The 15757-nt window shown below is 40.0% G+C and overlaps 1 protein-coding gene across 2 annotated transcripts; it reads left to right on the forward strand.

Annotated features, from left to right (window-relative positions):
* The first annotated feature begins 7915 nt into the window (after positions 1 to 7915).
* Positions 7916 to 15465, forward strand: LOC102235071 (cysteine/serine-rich nuclear protein 3-like). Of its 2 annotated transcripts, none has more exons than XM_014472136.2 (5): positions 7916 to 8374; positions 10678 to 10851; positions 11992 to 12248; positions 12319 to 12630; positions 14421 to 15465. In XM_014472136.2, exons 1-5 carry the CDS (start codon positions 8317 to 8319, stop codon positions 15339 to 15341), a joined length of 1722 nt encoding a protein of 573 aa, XP_014327622.1. In that variant the 5' UTR covers positions 7916 to 8316; the 3' UTR covers positions 15342 to 15465. The 2 variants fall into 2 exon arrangements, with proteins under 2 accessions (XP_014327622.1, XP_005808127.1); XM_005808070.2 differs by having other exon boundaries at positions 12319 to 12615.
* Positions 15466 to 15757: the final 292 nt, after the last annotated feature.

Genomic DNA, 15757 nt, shown 5'->3' on the forward strand with positions numbered 1-15757 from the left:
CCCCACATAACTAGTTATTACTCACCTCTGGAGGGAATGAAACTGAATGTGGTAGCGTTGACCTAAACCTCAATATGGGGTAGTCTGGTTCTGCATGATGAGCACAAGCCTGTTGCAAAGGACAACTGTGCCCTCTAGTGTTCAGTTACCAGAAGCACAGAAGAGACTAACAGTAAACAGATACTTGCACACACTAGAAAAAGAAAAAAAAAAACGACAAAATATTTTTACATAACTGGTGACATCAAATTCATGTGTGGATGTGGCATAACTTTCCTCCAGCTGAACAGAATATTAAATTATTATATTAGGATCTAAAGAGGAACGATCTAGAGTCAGCACACAGCTTCAGTTGTTACAGCTGGAAACTAGAGATCAGGTCTGAAATTTGAGTGTAATGACGAACCTGAACCTTCAAAGCCACATAAAGACGGTTACAAAGTCAGCCTTCAATCACCTGCAGAAGATTTCCAGAATAAACGGTGCTTTGTCCCAGCAAGATCTAGAGAAACTCATCCACGCTTTTCTTTTGTTGTGCTAATTAATCCAACACTGTCTTCACAAGTCTGTCTAAAAACATCTGCAGCTGATTCAGCTGCAGCTGATCCAGAACGCTGCTGCTTGCATTTTCACAAAAAGAAAGCACATCACACCACTTCTAAAGTCCTTACACTGAGAGAATAGACTTTAAAATACTGTTGCAAGTTTATAAATCACTGAATGGTTTAGCACCACAATACATTAAAGATCTGCTGTTGTTGTATCAACCTTCCAGACCTCTCAGGTCTCCTGGTTCTGGCTCTGCTCTGCATCCCCTGAACCAGAACCAAACAGGGAGAAGCAGCATTTAGCTTCTATGCACCACAACTCTGGAACAAACGTCCAGAAAACTGCAACATAGCTGAAACACAGAGTTATAAGGCAATGCAACAGCTCTCTCTTTTCATCTTACCTTTCAGCCCATATTGTTTAATTTTGATGGATTTTTTTCCTTCCTTCCTTTTTTTATTTCTGATGTGTAAACCACACAAACGTTGCATTTCATAACTCAGTTAAATACACTTGAGTGTGTGGTTGTTATTGAACAAAATGTGAAAGGTTTGCGTTTGTGTAATGGTGTGCGGTTCCTTTCTAGATCCAATGTCAAGAGGGAATTTGAAATATTGAAAATAATTTCAAGATCCACATTTTCTCTTAGATGGGAAGTCTTTGGATTCGGGAGCAAAGAGAACAATGAATCATTGAACAAACCGCACAATCACACGTCCATATAGTGCTAATTGGGGCCTGCCCATAGTAATGCATAAGGAGAGCAGTGACTGACTTGCAAAGCAAGCGAAAAACGAGCAAAATTTCCAACTGCCGAAACGCAGAATATAACTGACACCAACTGCCGCTCCATTACAGTGAGAAATGAAGCAAATTTTTGACCCCAAAACAATTTTGAAATCGTCGTCACCCCCACAAATATCGCCCGATTGGTATCAAACTTGGTCATGACATTGATACGAATGCCTGCTCCCGTAAAATGTTTTTGAAATTTCTCTAGGGCTTACGGTTTTCTGTCAAGGTGCTTCAGAGTGAAATCATTCGCCAGGATAACTGACAGATCTCCCAGATTCACTTCCATGTATTTCTGAAAAATTTCTGAGGTCTGCATGCACCATCTTTGTCTCATCACTGCAATTACTGTGAGTGAGCTACAAATATGAATCGTACTGTGGGAGACGGCAGATAGTCCTCTCATACGCTCAAATGGTTTTCCAATACGTCTCTCGGTTCCTGAACGGGAAGGAGTTGTTCAGGCTGCTTTTTCCATATAAACTGACTGGGTGTCTCACAAAGATAGAATTATTTCTCCACCTCTCTGTCTCACACACACATGACAGTTAGCAGAGGATTGATAACCATAGCAACGGAACACAGGAGGCGATTGGCTGCTGGTTAGGACTACAAAAACACATCACTGTAGTTCCAACTAACACTCAGTTAAAGCAGAGTGCTGAGCTGCCATTTAGAACTATTGGCTGTTTTGGCCAGTAAATAACGGATTTAACCCAAACACTGTTAGACATTTTAATTAGTGTGGTCATTTAATATGAAGCTTATGTTTTTTTTTTTTCAAAATAAAAGCATCCATATTCCCCTCAGTTTATTGCACCCCCATAGGCAGTGCAATAATATTAGCATGCATTATCTTTTTCTCTCAGGTTAGGGAACTGCCTTGCACAGCAAAGCAGTTCATTAGCATTAGCAAGGCAGTTCATTAGCATTAGCAGGGCGGTTCATTAGCATTAGCAGGGCGGTTCATTAGCATTAGAACTGTATTGCGCAGTTCTAATGCTAATGAACTTCTTGTTTGCTTTCTCTTTTCATCATTTCATCAAATTTGTATTTTTATTAGATCTGTTTAGTAATTTTTGAATAATAAAAATATGAGACAAGCAAATTTGAGAAAAGGGTGGTGAAGATAACACAGGCTGGTTAATAGCTTATTTTACCTTAAATAAGCTATTAGCTATTTTCTTACTTATTAGCCATGTTTAATATACTGAGTGGAGTAAGTCAATTACAGACAACATTCTAATGATATCCCACATGCTGTTGACAGCATTTAGAGAAAGATATGTTCGTCCTGCTTTGTTCAGAAAAACTAACTGCTTCAAACAGTTAGAATTCTGTCTCACTCACATGACAGCTGAGCTGCTCTTTAGAACTACTTGTGTTTTGGGCTTTTTATAACCGATTTTACCCAACCATTGTTTCACATGGGTTTAGTGTGGCAATTTAAAATGAAGCTTAATGAAAATTTCAAAATAAAAACCTCAATATTCCTGTCAGGTTAATGCACCGCCATAGGAGGTGCAATAATATTAGCCTGCATTAAATTGTTTTTTCAGGTTAGGTCTTGGTCTAGCTTGGTCTCATCACTGCTATTACTGTGATTGAGCTACAGATATGAATTTAGGCCTGAGCTGAATGTCAGTTACTACTGAGGAGAACTGAACTGGCCTTTAGAACTACTTGTGTTTTGGGCATTATAGAACTGATTTAACCCAATCACTGTTACAAATGGGATTAGTTTGGCTTACTGAAAATTTGAAAATTAAAAGCCTTGACCTTTTTTATATCAAGTAATTGCTATTTTGGGCTTTATGTGACTGGTTTAAACAAACCACTGTTAGACATTGGATTACTGTTTCCATTTAATAAGAAGCTTACGGTTTCTTTCAAAATAAAAGCTTAAATATCCCCCTCAGGTGAGTGCACCGCCACAGGCGGTGCAATAATATTAGCCTGCATTATCTTTTTCTCTCCGGTTCAGGGACTGCCTTGCACAGCAAAGCAGTTCATTAGCATTAGCCTTTTATCTTAAATAAGCTATTAGCAATTGTTCTTACTTATTAGCCATGTTTAGTATACTGAATGCAGTAAGTACAGACAACATGCTAGTGATGCCCCACATGCTACTGACAGCATTCATGCTAACATTAGCATTTTGGCTAATTTTAGCTGATACACTTACTTTATCATACAGAATGGTGCAAGTCCATGTCAGTAAACATTCTTGTCATTCTCCTCATATGATTGCAGCTTTCTTTAGCATTGATGCTAATTTTTAGCATCAGAACGCTGGGTCCAAACCGACGGGCACACTTTGGCAGGCGCCGGTTAAATTTCTTCAGGAATTTTCTAGTTTATCTCTGTAATACATCTAATTTAGTCACATGACGTTCACTGATTTTTAACCTCTGGTAATATTTACAAGTCCTGCTCCATTACAGAAAATAGTCCGGATCATTAAGCTTTGTTTTTCTGTTTTCCGAGCTGAGGGAGCTCAATGCATCTAACTTTATCTTCCTCTTTATCAGACATGCGTGCACTAATCTGTGGCTGATGCTGCAGCGAGACAGCTGAGCCATTCGTTTAGGTCCCAGAGGTATCAATTACACCCAGCCAGACAGCAGAACCAGGCAGGAGCTGGGAATTAATGATGGCTTCATGACTCAGGCTGGAGCAGAAACACACTGTGGGGAAAAAAACACTCTCTGAGCGAGAACTCCCCCTGGTGGACGCTAGTCAAACTGGACTGACTCAGATACTTTTTTTTTAAATCAAGTGCTTTTAGAGAAGGTAAAGTCATGTATTTATGTCTATGAAAACAAACAATAATAACTTTAACCTAACCAAACACCCAAATTACACAGCCAAACTCCCTAAAAAAGCTCAAAAATAGCAAAATAGACGTAGCGACTTGGAAAAAGACGAACACAAAATGAATCCAGAGAAATGACTATTATAAAATCTAACAAGAAATTCTTAATTCAAGACTCAAATTCTAAATATGCTTCAAAAGAAAAAAATCTGTATATAGAACAAGGCTACTTTAGATTTGTGCCTGGCTACTTTTCTCCCCAATTTGTTACGCAAGTCATTCATTATTACAGTTTATGGATGCCAATGATTTGATGAAAAATAAAATTTGGATGGAGGGGGGAAATTGAAAGCTCTCATGTGCGTAAGAACAATCCATCTCCTGCACAAAAACGCATCGTTGCACGTCTACCGATTCAGTTGAAAAGTTTTATCAATGAGAAAATGTGAAAACCAATTTAATAGTGAAACCTTTTGAATGATTTGGGGGTTATTTTCTGAAAAGTCCAGCAGTATTTGTATATAGATTGATTGTTGAGGGTGGAAGTAGACAAAAGGGTAGATAAATGAACACAGGATGAGGCCATTAAGTCAATGTTTAAAACGAGACACCTTGTCCCTAGTTTCATCTCAGCTGACCAGAGCATCTTCTTCCAGATTCTCTCTTTTTATCTATCGCCACATTTAAGAGAGATTCTCCTACCTGAGGCGTGGATCTCTGCAGCTCCTCCAGAGTCTGTCAGGTGAGACGGTCGGCCATGTCTTTGTCCATCTCTTTGGATCTGTGTAGGACATATTTAGTTTAGACGCCGACACACTTTTAATGTTCTTATTTGTAAAAATAAATAAATAAATAAAAGAAGAAGAAATTACTGCATCCTTATGCACAATCTGTTGTTGATCTATCAGAATTCCCAGTGAATAACATTGCAAACATTTTTAAGGTGCTGTATATGCTACAATAGCTTCTTTTTAAAAAGACAAAAAAAATCACCATACCTTCATGTTAGACCCCCATCACAGCCCCCTCCTCCCTCAAACCCCTTTAGCTGCCTCCCTCCTCCATCTAGCCCCCAGAAACCCTCCCCCCATGGCTCGTTGCCATGGAAGCTGATTGGAAGGATCGCCTCCGTCTCCCCTGCACATCGGTGCTGGAGATGAACAGGACAAATCAGAGACCAAACCCGACAGGATTCAGCCGTTCAAACTGAAAAAACTGTTAGACTCTGAATGAATATCATTTATATTTTATACTCATCTCAACACGCAACATAACAAGAACAGTTTCATCTCCTTAACAACACCTTTTTGCTCATTTTCATTTTACAATTGATACCTTTATTTCTGGGCTTTATTTAAAATCAAAATATGTCTTTTTTTAATGAGGTTGTCAAAATGTATTTGTAAAACCATTTCCTCAGCGCTTCACTGAAATACAAACACAGCCGTGTTCACAGCACACAAACTCAAGGTTGCGCCACTTTAATGAGAGGACATAGCATTCCGGGTCCAGCATCGCTATGGCAACAATATGTGTGGGGGCTGAGTGGTTAATCATATCATTTTCATTGACATTGTTGTGGATGTTAGTCATACGTTTGATTGATTACATCGTTTACATTAACTTCAGATTGGACAAATAATCTGTTATAAACACAAAATAGAGGTGAATTCTGGAAAGTAAGGAAAAGGTTGCAGATTTAAAAAAATGTTTTACTCTGATGGTGAAACATGGCGGTGCAGGTATCATACTGTGGGATACTTTTCTTCAGCAGGGAAAGGGACGCCTGGCTTACTTAGTGTTGGAAGTCTTGAGATTTTTTTTCTTCACATTTTTCTTTGTAAATTAACTCAAGCTCAGTCAGACTGGATGAAGAGACTCTGAACATCAATTCTCAGGTTCTGCCACACTTGCTCAATTGGATTTACATTTGGACTTTGACTAGAGCGATCTCTTAAAAAAAAAGTTACAACTTATTGCAACTATAGTCGTAACCATCTCCTATTAAAACAGTAAGTACTTAGCTTACTATAATTGATTATTCAATTATAAGCAATTATAAAAACCCTCTGGTGTTTTTTTTGTTCTGTGTTTTAACTGTGGAGAAAAAAAAAAGTTTAATCCTAAAAATTATATTAATAAATGCATCAATATTTTGTCCAATGTACACAATACTCATATTTTTTAAAAGATTAACTCATTAAATGCCAGTTAAAAAGATAAAACAAGAGGATGTATGGTTATGAAGTACATATACAGTACAGACCAAACGTTTGGACAGAACTGTGTGTCCAAGCTTTTGATCTGTACTCAGTTCAGACCAAAAGTTTGGACACACCTTCTCATTGAAGGTGGACACCTTCAATCTGTCAATCTGTCAATCCTTTCCGTCTCATTCAATGAGAAGGTGAATGAGAATGAGAAAAGGTGTGTCTAAACTTTTGGTCTGCATTGAGTACAGACCAAAAGTTTGGACACACAGTTGTGTCCAAACTTACTGTATATTTATAGTGTAAAACAATAAGTCATAATATTGTGAAGAATAAGGTAACAAAGAAAAATGCCAATCAGAATGGTAGTGTAATGCAAAACTGCAGTTTTAATAGGAGTCAAAGGCTCACAAGATGCATAAATAAAAAAAAATCTATTCACATTTATACAATCTGCATTAACAAAATCAAAGGAATGCAAAACTCTAAAGTTGAAAAGTCCAACAGATTTGATCCGGTTCACCATTTCAAATGTAAAACATCTTAAGACATTATAGATGAAATTTAAGATATTTATCTCTACAGAATTGTACAAACTTCATCCAGTCCATTGGTGATAAATTTGCACCTGTGATAGACAGAAAAAACCCTAGTTAGTTAGCTAGCAAGCAAGGTGGCCTCAACTGTGTAATGTAGATGTCTGAGTGCGACTCAGACTTTTGCCTGACAGAAAAATCTGATGAGAAAAGAAAAAATGTATAGAATATATGAGATTAAATAGTCTGTTTTGTTTCTTTCTGTCAGGTTTTCCTTCTGCTTATTTAGTAATGATGGACTCTGGATATTTTCCTGACCAGAGCAACATGATTGAGTTTCTTAATCATACAGCTAGAGATGCACCGATCAGATGTTAATATCTGTATTGGTCCTAATATTGAAAAGAAATTCTAAATTGGGTACCAGTGACAGTGCTGTAATGGCAGATCTATTCAGTTTAATTCTATTCTTTGTCCTCATGCTTTATTATTTACATTATATTTAGAATTCCTAATTCCACTTTATGAACCAGTTTAAAGGAGATTTGTTACATGTTTGACCAACATAGGCAACCTATTGATTTTGTCAGTTTCGTTTTTTTATTATTTACTTTGGCTAAGCAAAGTAAATAAATTGTAAGTAAGTAAATACATTGGCTAAGCAAATTAAAGTTGTGTTGTTTTTACATATTTGAACAAACTCGTGAAACTATTTGTGTATTTAAGTGTGATGTACTGGGTTATCAAATACATTTTTGATTTGGTACATTGTTGCTTGTGTTTGATAAAAAGAAAGGTTTTAGGTCAATTCACCATTGCTTTTCTGTATCTGACCTGGTACTGGCCGACACTAAACCTGAGATATCGGTATCGGAAATGAAAAAAGCAGATCATGCATCACTAGATATAACCCGTTTCCTCTTATTTTTTTGGTTCCTGCCATTGATTTCAGCTTCAAAGCAACAAGAAGGGTGATCGGACAAATAAAGCCCATTGCGTTTGCGTTCTAAAAACTATTTCTCTTATTTCCCCTCCCTGCTTCACTGAGCCTCCACAGACTCTCACATGTACTCCTTCATTGTATGATCTCGGCGAGCTTGCTTCACCTCTGTCAGGCTCGAGCGCTTCCAGCCGGCAGCGGCACCGAGCTAACAAGTCTTTGTGAGGAGCGAGGGAGAGGAAGAGGGGAAGGAGGGGTTGCGAAGCAGGAGAGAATCAGACGGCGAGGGAGCTGACAGCGTGAGCACAGAATGAGGGTGCAGTGGGAGCAGGCATAAGACAGCGACGGAGGCGGCACAATAGTGCGAGGCACTGCTGGAAAGAGAGAAATAAGGAAGAGCAGGCATCATGGCAGCGCTCACTCCATCGTCACGGCACATGGGGAATTCTGGCCGCCGCTGCTGAACATTGTGTGATGCAGAGGAGAGAGTCGGGAGGACCGCCGGGAAACCAGAAGCAAGAGACGGAAACAGGTCAGTGAAGACGGTCAGCGCAGCGGGGAGCCGAACCAGCTCGGCCTCCGGGAGGTTCGCTTACGTCACATGGTGGCACTGACTTCCATTTGTCAATGAGAAAATCTCATGTCAGTGTTTGGGAAGAGGACATGAATGAGGAGTGGGAGGCTGTGCGTGCATGCGGGCATCAGAAAGTAATGACGCTCACTCACTCAACGAGGGATTTCGGGCTAAAACGGGCGCATGGAAGGTTTTAAACATACAACACTCATCGCTGATTTATCTACAACGCCGTCGTGCCCTTTCCTTTTCTTGTGCCTTCGAAAACGGGAAGCGCAGGTTCTTTGCACTGATAAAGAAAATTGTATAACACTGTAGGAGGCGAGACAAAGCCGGTCCAAGAGGAAAACCTTGGCTCATCATTCAGCCCTGCTGCATGTGATGTAATCCTCAACCAGCCTAATGTCTCTACTGAATAACTTCTTCTGATTGGAAATAAAAACAAACAAAAAGTCGACGAGGGTTCCCCTAAAGAGGCCCCTTTTTACATCCAACAACTGACTGCGTCTAGAACTGCTGTTTCATTGCTCAACAACATAGAATAGGATGACATCTGGTTTGCCCAAATCTAGACAAGATCATTGCATTTTGACATGACTTGTTTTCTATTTGCAAGGCTTCACAAACAGGCAAGGTCACCCAAGAACACTCAACGTCTATTAGTGGAAGTCCAATTTATAAAGTCAGTACATGAATAAACTCTGTTCTTCCGTAACTTCAACATATTTCACTGAGATTTCAAGTGGTAGACCAACATAAAGTAGAATGTTAAATTGAAGTAGAAGGACTGGTTTTCAGTCCTTTTCTGGTTCATCTGTGGATAGTGAGGTGGGGAAATAAGAGAAATCGTTTTTTTGAATGCAAATGTGATGGCCGTTACTTGTCTGATCGCTTCTGTGGTGTAAATTTGTGTTGCCTTAAAAGTGAAAGCAAAACGTTGCGTATTACCTTAAGCACCACATTCCCACAGTGAAACAAGGTAGTGGCTGCAACATGGTGTGTGGATCCCACATCAAAAAAGAATCGGCAAATAAATGTCAGTCTTTAAAACTTGGAAAGGTGTTAAAAGAACATGCTGCAAGACTTGATGCTGCAATTTCAGAAGTCGTTTCTGGCAGAAATAATGACCATGGGGAAATTCATACAAATATACTTTCTCTGCAATTACCAGAACTTGCCCACAACAAAATCTAAAAAAAGGTTGAAGGGTTATGAATATATTTGCAAGGTGTTGTATGGACATACTGTAATTCTTTCATGCTTAATTCAGAACATTTACCTTATTAATTACTTTTGATGGACCGGTAGTTAAGACAAAGTTTGTTTATGGTTTGGAAACGCCAAAATTTAGATGCAGAAGCATCACATGCCACATCTATATGAGACTACAGGTTTGAATTCACCACAGTTATACAACAGGTAAACAGAGATGTGGTTTATTATTAGACTGGATTATGATACATTTCCTTTTTCTTAATTTTGAAATGTCAAAATAATTCAAATGCGAGTCAGAAGGCCAGGAAAGGTTTCTGTCATTGTCCCGGGTTAGCAGGCTAACTACTATTAGCAAAACATGCCAATAACAATGCTATATCTCAAACAAATATGCTTTTAGATGCTGAGCAAATTGTTCAGTAACTGAGGATGTACAGTATGTGCAAATAAACATGTTAGAGCTTCAACTATCAGTGCATGGTAGCTATATTGTACTTTAAGGTCAGGGTTATAGTCAAACCTGTTAACTAGAATATACAAAGCAAAATTAAGAGTTTTTATTGTCCAAAGCAAATTGTATGCTTTTTGAAAATAATGTAGTCAAATTTTCAGCATTCGTAACCACATTATGCTCTTTTGTAGCTTTATACCCATAAAATTTGTCTCTTTTCGCAGCTAATGCTATGCTACATTTGCTAGCCTATTGCTACCTTTTGCTGACACTAAGTCGTTGGATTTTTGTGACTCAACAAAGCTGCCTTGTGACAGTGATGAAGATATAAAGTTGCGGACTAAAACAAACAAACAAAAAATAGAACAAAAGGACACAAAGATGGTTTACCACCGTTGGCAAGCAACATGCTAGCTAGATAGATGGGTAGCTTGTTGTATGCAAAGAAATATGCTTGAATTCAAACTAAAGGATAAATCAAATTATTCCAGTATTCTGTCTGAAAGCTTTCAACAAATTAAAAGGTTAAATCAGTTTTTGAAAAGAGTTGTGAAGTGTCATCAAGCTGTTTTATGTCAACGTGTCTGTCGCACAGGTGTGACCAGCGGGACCTGCTCCAGGATGAGCGGGATCCTGAAGAGAAAGCTTGAAGAGGAACCCTCCTCCTATTTGTCTCTGCAGGGCTCAGAAGATGACGAGGTTTCCTGCAGCGACAGCGGCAACAGCAGCGATAGTCTTAATAATTCGGTCCCCTCCGGGATTCTAGATCGTAAGATCTCACCAACAAACCTTTCTTGTTTTATTAACCTGATTGGTAAGGGTTTTAAGAATTCAGGAGGCAAAGAGAATGAGCTTTAATAGCGCAGTACATCTGTAGGATACTGTTAAGGAAGTGAACAATTATGAAGTGGAGGTAAAATAGTTTATAAAGAGTTTTTTTAAAAATTGACTACTTTCTACAAATATACTTAGCGTACATCTGCTCAAGCTCAACTTACTCGTCCTAATTATTTCTACTTAAGCTAAAATTATATCATGCTTAAATGTAACTTGTATTGAATATTTTAATTTTGAGACTTCAAACATGTAAAGTGATAGTTTGCCCATGAAGAAAAGACAACAAAATGATCAAAATTAAGGTAATGTTGTTTGTGATCCTTTATTTTCTAAACAATGAATGTTAATGTCTTTTTGCAACCAGACATACTTCCAATTATCAGAATTAGGTTTTTTTGTTGGTCATCTGACTGACAGCAACAAGTGGGGGAGGGAAAATGCCAACAAACTTTGTTCATTTGGTCATTTGTCTGGCATTTCATTCAAAGTATTTTAAGCTTTATCCGTGGCTTCATAGAAAATGTGTTAGTATTTCTAATATTAAAGATTTTCTGCTTTTGCCGTTTTTGCCACACATCAATGTTTGAGATTTTTCACATAATGCTTTCATTTACTGAGAGGAAAAGGCTCTCCAACCTAACATGAACAGGTGTTATGTTCGGACAATGGGGAAGAGATAGAGCCATCCTGTCAGACCGTCAGTTCCTGAAACCACAAAAAAAAAACGCATGCAGGGTCCCGGTGGGACCACGCACAGGGTAAAATGATTAGACCCCAACCTTTAAAGAAATTCAGATGAGACAGATGAGAGGGTTAATGATGTCAAGCCATTTGAAAAGAAAGGCTACGAAGCAATTTCACAGAATTTGGGACTTTAGTAAACCACAGTAAGATTCATTAGCAACAAAAAGAAAATATTTATGTACAGATATCACAGCACTATAGATACGATATATAGATCATGTATGTGAAATACCCTTTAAAAACATGTTTTGTGTCTCCTATATAAGCATAGCCACTGCTTCAGCTTTATCATTGGCTTGTGTCTCCCTCTTCTATTCTTCACCGTTAGCCTCTGTCCAGCGGCAGTCAAAGCGACTGCGGGGACGTAATGTGCACTTTGAGAGCGTCACTGTGTACTATTTCAGCCGGCGCCAGGGCTTCACCAGCGTGCCAACGCAGGGTGGCAGCACCCTGGGGATGTCGCCACATCACAGCGGGGTGAAGCGCTTCACCCTCAGGGAGTTTGCCATGGAGCAGAAACGGAGCCATCAGAACATGCTGAGGGATCACCTCAAAGAGGAGAAACTCAACGCCATCAAACTCAAAGTCGGTGGAGCAACCCATCGCCAGGTTTCGAATTTAAATACGTGTAACATTCTGGGTTCCATCTCTTCAGCTAACCAAGAACGGCACGGTGTCCTCCATGGAGGCCGACACTCTGACGCTCGACGACATCTCAGAAGATGACCTGGATGTGGATAATACGGAGGTGGATGACTACTTCTTCCTCCAGCCCCTCACCACCAGGAGGCGGCGCGCGCTCCTCCGTGCCTCTGGGGTCCGCCGCATTGATGTGGAGGAGAAGCATGAGCTGCGCGCCCTGAGGATGTCTAGAGAGGAATGTGGGTGTCGCTGCCGAGGGATATGTGACCCAGAGACCTGTGCTTGCAGCCTGGCCGGCATTAAGTGCCAGGTAAATGGAAATGTGGTGAGGCACATCTATAATACTAAAGTTTTGTAAATGTCTGTCTGTGTATGAAAACACATCGAATATAAAATGACCTCTTAGCATCAGGAGGATTTGTTTGTTCTTCCTTAAGATTAATCACGATGCAATTATCTATGGATCAGTTATTTACAAGTTGGGAGAGAAGAAGTTAAGCAAAGATGGCTAACACTTTCTGGCAGATTGACCAGTAGAGGATATAGCGACATAAAATGTTACTTTATATTGAGTTGACATAAACAGACACGGATCAAATTTTAACAATACTTTTTGGAAATCCAAGTATCCACTTTTTTATTTACCACCAAATAAAAGATTCATGAATAACAAACTGTCATAACTGGAGAGTCCCAGTGAACAACTACTGGATGAAAATACATTTAAACGAAGACTAGCTTAAATGTTTCATAGATGCTAAAGCAAAATTTGGTTTAAGTGATCAATGCTTAGATGTTTATTAAGTCAAGGACTTTCGTATGTCATGTTTTCATTATAACTGCAATTACAATACTTTTTTTTTTCAAAATACAAACTAAGCTGCTCCGTATCTGCCTTTGAGATTATTTTGTTAGCACTGTGTTCTGAGGGACTCGATAAAACAATGTATTTCTAGTTGGAACCTAACAATTCTTGTTACAAACTGAACTTTACCTCTGTCGATATCAAGGTAGTGTCTTGTAATAAGATGAATTATCATTCTGTATTTGAGACTCTTATTTGGAAGTAAGTAAGGAAGTAGTATTTGAGTCAATGCTGTGCTAAATTCACACACGTGGTAAGAAACTTTGCTCTTCGGACACTAATATTTTCTCTGCTACTTTTATGTCATTTTTGCGGCAACATTTTGGATTCTTGGCAGAAAATAAAATGAGTGACCTAAAAGATTTAAACTCGGTGACAGGCTAACCTCTCACTGCTAGGCTAACAAAGTAATATTAGCATCTTCTTCAAAGCTTCCCTTAATTGCCAAAGAGTCATTTCCAGGTTTTTTCATGAGTCTGGACTATATTTAGTCACATGGAGTTAGATATCAAAAATACTGAATAAACCTGAAATGGATCGTTAAAACAGAGATCTTTTAAAGCACAGCCTGAAGGGCATTTTAAAGCATTTATAGGACTTTCAGTTATTATCTCAAATATAGATGATAACCAAGATCACAGGAACAGAGAGATTTGTGGAACAGACCCCATTAGGGACAAAGGGTGAACAGAAAATGGATGGATGGATGGATGGACTTTATATAGATGCTTAATTTGCCATTTTAAAAAATTGGCCTATAAAATTGAGTGTCAACTGAATAAAAACCACTCCAAATATGTTTTGACGGGTTTTTTTCTGTTTAAAAAAGATTCAAATGATCCTTTCCTTCAGAACTGCTCCAAATCTAAAACAATGGACAAATCAGGCAGATTTATAAACTCAGATCCTTGTTTAGTCCTTTAGGTTACAATAAAACTAAAGGAATACGCTTTACTATCATAGTAAAGCATAATGCAAACTGCTCTAAATAGAACAGAGATGATACTATATTGATCCCAATCATACAAAAAAAAATTGTTACAATCTCTAAAGGTGTTCTGCTTCTGAAACAAATGACAAAAGACGAGTAATGGGCATAATCATTTGTGCATCTTTTCCAGTAGCGTTGCAGATGAAATTCCAAATCATCCACAGCAGATTCTGAACTTCTCCCCAACTCATGTCTGGCTCTGATTGGCAGCTGCCTCTCTTGTGTGTGATGTTTGCCCCCCTGCACCCCCTCCCTCCAGGTGGACCGCATGTCCTTCCCCTGCGGCTGCACCAAGGACGGCTGCAGCAACGGCGCCGGGCGGCTGGAGTTCAACCCGGTCCGAGTGCGCACCCACTTCTTGCACACCATCATGAAGCTGGAGCTGGAGAAGAGCCGCGAGGAGCAGTACCAGCAAACGGAGCAGCAGCTTGTAACCAGTGGCAACGGTTACCACGGCAACACCACCTTGATCCAGCAGCAGCCGCAGCAGCAGCACAACCCTCAGTCTCTGAAGATGAACAATCCCATCATGCATCTCCAGAGCACGGGTGACTCCGATTCGCATCTAGACGAGGACGAGGAGGAAGAGGAGGACGAAGACGACGACGAAGAGGAGGAGGATGAGGCTTACGACGAGGACGGCAGCAGCGTTTGCAGCGGGCTGTCGGACTGCAGCACGCACAGTCTAGAAACTCTCGACCCGGAGGACGCAGAGGAAGACGACGAGGACGAAGAGGAGGAGGAGGACGAAGAGGATGAGGAAGAGGATGAAGAAGAGGATGAGGAGGAAGACTGGGACTGTTCATTGCACGGACTGAATCCTCCCTCGTACTCCGTCCCCCTCCCCTCTGTTCTGAGTTACACCAACAGCCTCCTGGGCCTCAGCGGCACGTTCCACAGCGCCTCCTCCCTGCAGCCCTATCAGCTGGACGTCTCGGCGAGCGACACGCCCGCCTTCCTTGGCGAGACCCTAAACGCTGCCGCGCCCATGCTCCCCTCGGTCGAATCCGCGCTGGAGTCCGAAATGGGCGCCGAGCCCCACAACCGTTTCTCCGAGCTCGGCCCTGGCCTCCGCACAAACCCAGACTGTGCTGACTCACAGGCGGAGCAAGAGCCGCCGCCGCCACCGCCGCTGATGTGTGGAGAAGTCAGCCGCACAGCGACCTCAGAGAACGCCTGATGAGGAAGGACTGACATGGACTGTTGGCGTTCTTTAGAGAGGAAGTGAAAATATGTTCCACCCACTCCCTTACAGATTTTGTTACATTTTTACTTTTTTTTTTTTTTGTCACACGTACATGCTTCAAGATCAAAGTAATTAGTATCAAACCTGAGTCAATACAAAATGCAGTTCTCAATGATGACGTCATAGAAAGAAACTGTCCAATGAGTCACTAATCACTCTTGCCAAAATTACTCCAAAACACATCAGCACAGGCTGCGTTTCATTAAAAAGGTGCACAAATCTTTGTCTCCATTTTACTAATGTCGAAAAGACACAACTTCACAATTGTGGTGTTTTCATTAAATAACAAATTAAATGAAAACCATGTGTAAACAAGCTTGTTTACACAATAAGTCATGGCAGCGACAACT

Source organism: Xiphophorus maculatus, chromosome 24 (assembly GCF_002775205.1).
Source record: "Xiphophorus maculatus strain JP 163 A chromosome 24, X_maculatus-5.0-male, whole genome shotgun sequence".
NCBI classification, from domain to species: domain Eukaryota; kingdom Metazoa; phylum Chordata; class Actinopteri; order Cyprinodontiformes; family Poeciliidae; genus Xiphophorus; species Xiphophorus maculatus.